At 34.8% G+C, this 10,630-nt stretch overlaps 1 protein-coding gene across 1 annotated transcript; it reads right to left on the reverse strand.

Moving 5' to 3' along the window:
- Positions 1–3,074: 3,074 nt before the first annotated feature.
- LOC145579199 (potassium channel KAT3-like) lies at positions 3,075–7,789 on the reverse strand. The gene is made up of 11 exons (XM_081636445.1): positions 6,821–7,789; positions 6,518–6,733; positions 6,280–6,435; positions 6,104–6,161; positions 5,683–6,000; positions 5,011–5,250; positions 4,800–4,898; positions 4,668–4,700; positions 4,400–4,585; positions 3,648–4,317; positions 3,075–3,496 (listed from the first exon to the last, which is right to left on the reverse strand). Exons 1-11 carry the CDS (start codon positions 6,997–6,999, stop codon positions 3,390–3,392), a joined length of 2,262 nt encoding a protein of 753 aa, XP_081492571.1. The 5' UTR covers positions 7,000–7,789; the 3' UTR covers positions 3,075–3,389.
- Positions 7,790–10,630: the final 2,841 nt, after the last annotated feature.

A 10,630-nucleotide genomic window follows, 5' to 3' on the forward strand; every position in this document is an offset into this window, starting at 1 on the left:
CCATTTTTCGCGACGGTTTTTGTGACAATTCATGTAAGCTGACCCCTGACTCTAAATCAGTTTGGGACTGTGCTTTATTTTTTTTGTAGTTCTGCAATTAATTTACTTTGAACTGCTTGTATTATTGATAATTTGATGCACCATCTTTGAAAGAAATCTGTATTTGCATGCTGCTCTGTTCCCCTCTTAAACCATTAAGCTGCAATTGCATCATCCAGACAATTTAGAGTATTGCAGGTTGATAAGGTAGAGAAAGAAGCCACAAGCCATTAAATAGTTTTGCAGGATTATCAAATTAATTTGAAATTTGTTATATAGTTTCCGATTTTGAAGGAGATAGGTTGGATCAGCAAAGCTGTATGTTAAGATTTTTCTAATCTGTAGGCGGTTTTGATTCATGCACAATACGCCGCTGACGTTTGTTTTTGTTTGTTGGAACATAACTAGCTTTAGAGCAAGTCTTGAATGATAAATTGCAGGCAAGTCTTGAATGATGAATTGCAGGAAATTAACATTACCTAAATGCTGTTTGGTATGTGCAATCATCTCAATTTTAACTGGAAGACCTGATTTGACTTTTGTGGGTTGACATTGCCCGCGTGTTTGGTGAAAAGTTGAAAGCTGAAACTAATTGTGTTAGCCAATTTTGACTATCGGATTGTGTTAACTAATTTGACTAACTGATTGTATTTGTTGATTGTATAAAAGTGTTTGATATATAGATGTTTTCTTAAATCTGTTTGAGTATGCAAAATAACCAATAAGGACATTGACATATTTTATTGTGGTAGGGTTTTGGGTTAAATGATATAATTATCATTCACCTTAAAATACTTGAATAATGGCTAATGAAAAAGCTCATCCAAGTAGCATTTTAAGAATGAGCTTATTTTGAATCAGCTCACCACCAAGTACCTCAGTTAGCTTATTGTAGTGGTCAGTCAATTAACATTGGCCAAAAAAGCTAATTTGATTCATCAAACACCTTTATTGCCATGTTTGGTGAAAAGTTAAAAGCCAAAATTAATTGTGTTAGTTGATTTTGACTAGGTGATTGTATTATCTTATATGATTAATTGATTGTATTAACTAATTATATAAAAGTGTTTGGTAAATAGTTAATTGTTTAAAGTTATTTGAGTATGTGAAATGACTAATAAGCTAATTTATGGATACTTAGAGATAATGTTCTAGATTAATGGGGGTATAAGTGTAATTACATTTTAAGATATAAAAACTCGTAAAAGGGGCTTTTTGAAAAAGAGCTTATTTAGTGGAATAAGCTTTTTGAATCAGCTCACCACTAAGCACCTCAATTAGCTTATTGTAGTGGTTAATCAGCTAATATTAGTCGGATAAGCTAATTTTTCTCTAATAAGCTTTTTACCAAACATTTTCAAACTATCTTATGTGAAGTGCGAAGTACTTAATAATATTCGCATGATGTAGTTACCTCAAGTACTCACTTCTAGAGACCCGACCCATAATCACCTCTAGTCGTAAACAAAAAGAAACAAGAGCTGAACCACTAATTCAAAGCGAAACAAGTATCCTATAGCAAGGACCACTCGTGTAAGCCGAAACAAAGGCAAAATGGTCCCGAAAAGGGCAGGGCAAGACTAAGGCAGCCCCTCCCGCACATCCCACCGGTCCATATATAAACTGGCCGATACACAAAAACAGCTGATGACTAATGACTACACAAAAAGGGCGCTCCCTAAATTGATCATTTGTTTGTTGGGGACCGAATTGACACTACTCCCCCCTCCCTTTCTTTCATGTTTGCTCACTTTTTGCAATTTGAGCGCAATTTCTCAACTACTAGCACGTTGTTTTGTATCTCGCTTTCTTCTACATTTACTTATTTTGTATTTTTCTATAAACCAACAAAGTTTGTAAATATCTTTTCCCTTGTTTTTATTATAGTGGTTTGTTATGCATTTGCATCTCATTTGATTGAAACAGTGACAGTGCCATTTTTATTCCAGCATGTTTGAATTTTCAAAATTGTCTTTGCTTCCTTACATTTTTGTCAAATTTAGATACTTGATATTCCTGGTACAAAATAGTGTGTGCTAATTATGCAAGGTACTTGGTCATGGTTTATGACATCTGAGATTAAATCTCGTTTACATCATTTGTCTTTGTGACTTTTTTTTTCCTAAATAAATTATGTGGAAATAGCCAGATAGGTACACCATTATCAGTATGATGGCTAACCGTTTCATTTTCTCAAGGGAAAGGTAACCTAGGTCAATTTAGAGGATAGTTAAAAAGTTTAGTTTAGAAAGGATGGATATCGTACTCATATTTTAATTCCGTTTTGAAATCTGTTGCGGACAGGTAATTAAAAGTGTACAAAGGTAATCGATTTTCTTGTTACACTTTTAATTACTTGTTAAAGAGAAAATGAAAAAAAATTACAAATTATAAAAAATTAGACCATTTAACTATCATAAACCACTTTGTAGGTGGGTTGGGGCGTTAAGCCAAGGAAGAGAAAAACCGGTATAGAGTCACATGCATGACTTAATTACAAAAGTGGTCGAGTACGACGATCATACAACAAGTGTTTCTCTAAATATAGAAGTAGTGATCTGGCAGGATCTTGAGGAGGAGATCGATATGTTTACTAAACATGATTCAAAATGATGAACGAATGTAATTATCTAGCCTGTTGATTGTTACAATCTTTTTTAATGCATCACCAATCTTTGGCTATGCTATGAATTTACCAGGTATGGCTTTAACAGTTTTAGATGTTTTAGATGTATGCAATAGTTGAATGTCATAATATAGTGTGAGAACTTGGTATACATATTGTGCAAGACCAGCTATCCGCCTGTCTTGTCTTTATAGTGTGTCAATTTATAGAGCCTCAAAGGTGCATCCTGATCCCATTGTAATTTGGAGACTAATGCACATGGGTACTTGTGACTTTATATATATGTTTCAATTTCTGTCGCATCGTTTTATCACATAGTTATGCAATAGACCAAACTGAATTTCTCGCTTTGAATGACAAATTGTTGGTGACAATTGCTGTGGAAAGTTAAGTCCACTTCAGTAAAGTCTAAATGCAATGTAGAACAAAAACTATTGTTATACAATACTGATAGACAACCACAAGGAAGAAGAGGTTCTTGGACCTCTTAAATAATCTACTGTTGTATTGAAACACTCAAATGAGGGCTTCCCCTTTCAATTTCAGTAAGTTAAGGAACTTAATTGATTTACAAGTTTTCTATCCAATTATCCCATCTGTTCTATGATACACTTTTCATTTCCTCAAAATTTATTTTGGAAGGAGGTTAGCAGAGTTCCATTTATTTGCAACTTGCATTCTAATTATGCAGCTAAATTGCATTGAACTCTTTGGAACCTCGATGTTATTGCAGAAAAAATAGATGATCTCCATCTCTAATGACACCAATATCTTCTACTTCTGCATTATCAGTGCTGGTAATTCTTGTAAAGCATCCACCAAACTTCTGGCCTGCAGTGCACAGGTGTCTGACATCAGAAAGATACACAATAGATGAAGCAGCAGGAAAAGATAAGTTTCGCTATTGAGTTTAAGAGTGAGGTCTGATCCATCATATTAACCGTATCTTTCTAAAGTAAAGGTTTTTAAAAGAGGAGTTTACCTGCAATACTGAACAGTTCTTCAATGCTATCAGGCAGAACAATCAATTTTCCATACTGCTTCTCTATACGGTCACTTTGTGACTGCACGTGAATGATAACTCTAATATTATTGTATAAGTTTGTAGTTGCTACTCCAGAATAACTTGGTCTAGACATCTCTGCTACTGCCTGGCTACAGTAGTTCTTGCTGCATTCTCGGTTCTCATGGTTGTTCTGGAACCCTGGTGATTGTATTTCACCAGCCTCTACACTAATCCTATCACTTGATTCTCTTTTTCTATGAAGTATTTGTTCATCATATATGTTTTCACTTTCTTGTTGCACTGAGAAATTTGATGCTCCCCACTTCGTGTCAGCACCTTCATCGACCTGAATCTTAACTGCACCAAGTTCTTCATCCTGAACAGCTGAACCAAACTTTGGTTGATCGTTTTGGATCTCTGATTGAATGCCCATGCCACATGTGGTTGGATTGTGGAATTCTTTAGCGTCCACCTTGTACGTGGCCTTCCATCCTTCATTAGTCAAGGAACTTTCATGGAATCGGGCTTCACATCCAATTGTAGAGCACATCTTACATCTGTGTGGACCATGAAACCATCCACCACATAGGTATTCCTCAACTACTGGCTGCATTAAACTACCTAGGCTTTCTAGAGACTTGAGTTTCTGCAAAAAAAGATAAAGAGAATGACATTAGCACTCTGTCATCAAAACCAAGCCCAACCTGTTTACTCTTTAGCTTAATTACCAGATACAGATTGCTCATAATGATGTGTCCGTCTTCCTTGTGTGTGTGAAAAGAATTTGTAATCGAAGTTCTATTTAGCCTTAGTATCTGAGACAGCTCTGTGGTCCGAACTGTGAAGGGCTGCGGTCTGTCACACAGGACTCCTATATCTCCAAATATATCTCCTGCAAGTATCTTTTGAATAACCTGCATATTCTTTTCACTGTCAGACATCATGAAAAATTGATTTCCCTTTATACTGTCACTGTTAAATCGAAAGCACAAGTACCTGTTCATGCCCATTAATGTGAGCTACCATGTCCTGTGAAAAAAAAAAAAAAAAACCAAAACAGTTCCTTAGTCTAGCAGCTCTTTTGTGAATACCTGGCATTTTAAAGTGCTTGAGACAAATAGACTTTACCAGTGAACCGGACACAAGGATATACATATCTGTTGGCGCTTCATTTTGTAAAATGACATCTTCTCTTGGTGGGAAATATTCAGCCTCTATTTCTGAAACCTGTATACAAGGACTTCATAAGTATATCATTATTTAGAAGAAATCCTGCAGCGACTTTTTTTTAAGAGTCTTACTGTTAGTTTTGAAGTTTGACGAGCTAAAGATGTCTTACCAGTTGTAAAAAAAAGTTCTGTGATACTCCACGGAAAAGCTGGACTTTCTGGAGAATGGGAAAAAAAAGATGTTGTGCAATGTTCGATCGAAGAGCTTTGGGGAGATCATTCAGGGTCTCATGCTGTTTTAAACTGTCTGTTTTGAACTTCAGACAAATATGTGACAGCATTTGGTCCTGTATTCGTGGAGGAAGCTGATTGCGCGTTGCGAATTCTGAACAAGCCCTGACTGTATCCCTCTGTAGATTCAGTTGAAACGAGCAATAAATTAATGCCTATCTTTTTTTTTTTTTCTTTTTTGTATACTTTCCCCATCTCATTGTCGTTGTCTGAAACATCTATCTTTCTGGTCCCTTTTCATTATTTTATTTGGTTTTTCTAGACTAATTAGTGCATTCTATTATCCAAGATGTTCGGAGTCTTGAAAATTTAATATTATTTTCTTATCAATAAGACAGTTGGAGCATTTTTGTTTTCTTTTACTCAAGGAAGATATGCAGTTCTTAAATAGTCACAAGATTTACGTTGCAGGCTTGAAGCTACAATTCAGTTATAATTTATGCGAACGGTATGAACTATGTATTGTTTCTTCAGTTTTTATCTAGTAGTATTGGAGCTTATTCTGCAATATTACTAAAGCTGGCAGGAGATGCAAAACTGAAGCTACTTACAAAAGTTCGGGTGTGACTGGTCCAGTGAACAACAAGGTTTGTCATGTTTCCGATAAGATAAGATGTGAGTCCGAGGTTGAACAGCATGTAGAAGATGTCGAATATCATCTCAATTGTGTTTTCAGCATGTAGGTCACCGTAACCAGTTGTAGTTAATGTCACAATAGACCAGTAAATCGAGGAAATATATCTTTTCCCTATGCTCTGTGATTTAAAATCCGGGTTTACTGCACCAATCCATGTTTTCTTCGGATCAGGATACCTATCTGCTATCAGATAATAGAAGCATCCAGCACAGTGAACAGCAAACAGAGTTACCTGGAATAAAATCGTAGCCATGAGAATTTTTTTCGTCTCAATGATTGAACTCAATAATTGTAGTTGACTATGAAAAAGTTAAGTGAAGTTCATGATGGCTTACTGAGACAAGTTTAGTGCAGCGGGTCCAAAAGTAGTTGAATCTGATATCTTTCTCAAGCCTGAAGTCCAATAATAGAAAAGAAGTTATAATTTTGGTGAGTATCTTTTGTCAACTCTGAAATGTGATGCAGAACACAGATAGATAAAATATGGTTTATTCCGAGTTTTGTTTTGGACCTTGCAAACAGTGAGCTGACTCTTCGAAGTCTCCAGAGTCTGAGCATGTTAAGTGCTTCAAACCCCAGTCCACCATTGTGGTTTGTAAAGATGAGGCTAAATGTCTGAAGAGGCGCTGTTGAGCAGACATCGAAAATAAACCAGGTTGATAGATACCTGTATGAAGATATAAGAAAAAGTTTAGCTCGAATTTCAGCAGCTAAAATGACAGAACTGACAAAGACTTCCTGTTTCTGACCTGACTGCAATTTTCTTATGATCATCAATAAGTAGGTAAGACCTACGATCAAGATATGCGACGAAGAAGGTAAGAACTATATCAATGGCAAAAAAGGCATTGACAATGTGGTCAATGATGAAGATTGTATCCCGTTTATATGTAAGGAACGCGAATTCAAAAGGGCAGATCCATGCCGAGTACACAACCAGAACAACTAGCAGCATCTCCCATGCCCTGAAAATATTAAAAAAAAAAAGCAATGAGAAACTGCATATATACCATGGAATATGTTCTCATTTTTGCAGGATGTGGCTATCTTACCTATAGCGAGGATCAAAAGGTGACACGATATGTTTTTTGAGTTTTATGGCTTGGTTCATTCGAGCACCAAGAGATGGCAGGATATCACTAGAGAAAACGTTACCATAGCTACTTCCTTCGATCCTCAGCTCTTCTGTGTAGAAGCGGTTGAAAAATGATTTTGTGCAAGAAAAGGACATGCTTAAGTGCTAAAAGAATTTTTGTGGCGCTCAAGAGCAGATAAGCTGTAGTAAAAGAGCGTCCAAAAGTTATTGTGCAGGCTTCTAAGCTGTGTTTGGAAGGTTTTATATAGTGAGGTAAGAATCTATTATTCCTATTCCTTGAATCTTTTGTATTTGTCAGATGACTGTATGATGGCAAGGAAGTAGCGCGTAGCTGCCATGTACTTGGACAGATGAAGAAATTTAGTGAACGCGAACTTTCTTTTCATGTCTCAACAGAAATGGCAAGCAAGTATACGTACATATGGACCAGGAAGAGATCTTGTGTATGTAGAAGAAAGATCATGGGTGGGGTTATAGAGAGATATAGAGCAATTAATGTGGCAGAGATACGTCTCTTTTGTGTTTTAAGTTTTTGCTGGTATAATTTGATTGGGTCCATGGGTACGAGAAATAGGGAAAGCACTCGGAAAATTGCTAGTTTATAGGGTAAAAAACCAACAGGTTCCTGATGTAAACTGGAAGAAATGTTAGAGACTTTCAGTTAACGTCGATGGTAATGTTAACGAGTACGACTAGTATTGTTGGTGCAGGAGGGAAGTGCATCAGTAAATTCTGTAGTATATGATATGTAAAAAATTCTGTAGTTTATATAGAAAAGGAGCTGTGAAAACTTGTTAAAGGCAATTCTGGAAATTGAGTTGACAGATTCTGAGTTAATTGTATTTTGATGTTTTGACTTCCAAATTCCAATTCATAGTTTAAAGATAGAGGGAAGCCAAATTCTCAACATGACCCACATCCACCCCACCCCAATCCCCACCCCAAAACACACAAAAAACAAGTGAAGAAAGGAAGGGGACCAGATTATCCCAGTGGATTCTTGATTATTTGCATAATGTGAAGTAGCCACATGGTCCAATGAACAAGCTTTTAATATATATGTTTTTTAGTTTTTTTGTTTTTGTAAATATGTTTTAGGTTAGAGATTAATTGGATAAGGTCATGTCCTCTTCCCCTTGATCACATAATTGAAATTATTTTATTGATTGGATTGTATTAAAATTGAACGGAGTTAAATTCTGCTGATTGAACGAAATTCACGGCTTTTATAATCTTGGTTTGATAATAACCGAGAATAAAGAATAATAATGAAATTCACTTAGAACATGTATGTATTGTCTTTACTAATTGAACTAGTTTACTTTTGAAACTATTTTATTTTGATTAGTCTTAGAAAAAGTAAAAGTTTTTTTTGGTCTTTCTTTATCTCTCTTTTGTCTCAAATACAGAAAATGTAATTTATTTTTTTAAGTGAAGGAATTACAGGATCTCATATTGTCAAATGATCAACTACACAAAAAGCATTAACTAATTATTAATCCTAAGACTGAGCTATATAATTACATAAAAAGAGACTTTGATTTTGAAGTGTGGATGCAACTTAGATCTCCTTACACCCCGTCCTAAATATTCTACACTAAAAGGGGGTGGTGTGAATGAGAATTGAACTGTGAGTCTGTGACCTTCATTTCAAAGGACCAATTCAACTAAAAAACTTAAGTTAGTGATTGGAGTTCCATGATTGATTTTGTACTCTATCGCATACTCCTAAATGGATGAGGTCTTAATCTCTTAGACGCATACCATGTGCACTTAAATGTTAAATGAGAATATAGTCCAATAGGTTTGGAATCTCTCCATTATTAGATCTCTTAATAACGAAAACGCCCTTATGTAATGTACAGGACAGCTCAATGTTAGGCGAGGATCCAGTCCAATAGAGGTGGAAGCTCTCCCCTTGTGGCCTTAACTGCCTCTAAATCCCATGAGGTTTAGTTTGTGGTCCACTGTTGGAAAAGTTTGCACCATGTTGCTCCTAAGTCATATCTTACTAGGGCTTTTAATATTAAATGAAATTAAGTTTGTTTTTGGATTCCAACTTGGACCAAACTAAACCGAACTAAATTAAATCGATTTAAAAATATATCATAGGTATTTCGGTTAATTAGGGTATAGGGTCCACCTAAGTTGCCAATGGAGCATTCGAGGAGGATGAATGTTTAATATCCAAGGACAAACGATGTATGTTTTAATACAATTGTTTTATGTTCATGCATTAATGTTATGCACTCCCTACATTCCTTAAGTTTTACCCACTTTTTACTTTCATCCGTTTTCTACGTTTTAATTACTTATGCTTAAATTCTGTAATTTTTACCCATACTTTCTAGTTCTAATTTAATTGAATTAATCTCTTACGTTCTATCACTTGTTGAGAGTCCATTTCACATTGTCTTAAAAATTAACATGATATCAGAGTCAGGTTGAGTTGAGTTGTGATCTGGGCCAGTAATATGGACAACTCACATGTGAGAGGGAGTGTTGAGCCCATGAGAAAACTCACATGTGAGTGACAGTGTTGTCCCACATTGAAGATAAGAGAAAGTTGTGTCCACTTTATAAGGCTAAAGGGCTACTCCCTTCATTGGCATATGGTTTTGAGATGGACCTTCCTTTAGACTTGTGAAGTCCTGTGGACGTGGACTCTATCTCTTGGTTTGCAGGTATGTCCCAATTCTGTATTTAACAACAGTACTCACATGCATGTATACCTATTTTCATTTTTTCTTGGTCTAACCGAGTAGAATTCAGTTAATGAAAAGAGTGCGATATGGTCAATATCACAACTGTGGTATAACAACAACCCAAAAAAAAAAAAAAAAACGGACAATGTCTATGGCTAAAATTAATTTGCAAGTTTCTACGATGATGGTGACGGTGGTTGCAATGGATTCGCAAAATAGCAGCATATGTGAAATAAAGGAGTAGGTGAGTGACAAAAATTTACATAGGATAGCTCTTTCTTGAGAATCTGAGGTGACACATACATCCATGGTAGAGTAACTATGGAAGAGTAAAGGCACACAGCATCCATTGACCATTATTGTTATTGCATATTTCTGGTTTTCCATTTTTTAGGTACAAGTTTGCAACTATTTTAAGCATTGTGAACTTTCTTTGTCATCAAAAAAAAAAAAAAAAAAAAAAAAAAAAAAAAAAAAAATCTTCTAATTAGCTTGGGGCACCCAATTTAAGCTAAAGATTAGTTGTGTTAACTTATAAGTTCAGTATTATTTTTAAGTAATAAAAAATATACTTTCTTCGTCATCGAATAATTTTTTAATTTTACTGATTCCGTATTATATTTCATCCATGTTATCAATTTTTATTAGTTAAAAATTATATTTATTGAATTGATCGATTTATATATATTTTTTTTTATAAAACTGAATAACTTTTTACAGAATATTATATTTTTAAGGTGAAGAGAACAAGACCTTTATTTTGTAGCTTTACTTTTTTTTTTTATTTTTCTAAGTTGACCTTTTTTGAGACTATTATATATTTTTTTTTGGAGCTTTCTTAAATATAAGTAAATTAATTGATAACTATTTTTAGAGTGCTTAGCCAATTGATTTGGAGTAGTTTGGGAAAAATTAATCAAAATGTTGGACCATTATAGTACTCTGATTAGTTCATAAGCTAACCTTTTAATGCATAGGTTAAATTTGTTTTTAAGTTGGTACTGTGATAAATAAAGAAATAATATAGAACTAATAATCAGAAGAATTCTATGTAAGTTTAC

Source organism: Chenopodium album, chromosome 14 (genome assembly GCF_948465745.1).
Source record: "Chenopodium album chromosome 14, dcCheAlbu1.1, whole genome shotgun sequence".
NCBI classification, from domain to species: domain Eukaryota; kingdom Viridiplantae; phylum Streptophyta; class Magnoliopsida; order Caryophyllales; family Amaranthaceae; genus Chenopodium; species Chenopodium album.

Coding starts and splice junctions, on each gene's coding strand:
- LOC145579199 (XM_081636445.1), bottom strand. CDS start 6,999: ATGTCCTTTTCTTGCACAAAATCATTTTTCAACCGCTTCTACACAGAA. Junction 6,001..6,103: donor GCTGCACTAAACTTGTCTCA/GTAAGCCATCAT, acceptor ATTTTATTCCAG/GTAACTCTGTTTGCTGTTCA. Junction 4,701..4,799: donor TCCTTGTGTCCGGTTCACTG/GTAAAGTCTATT, acceptor TTTTTTTCACAG/GACATGGTAGCTCACATTAA.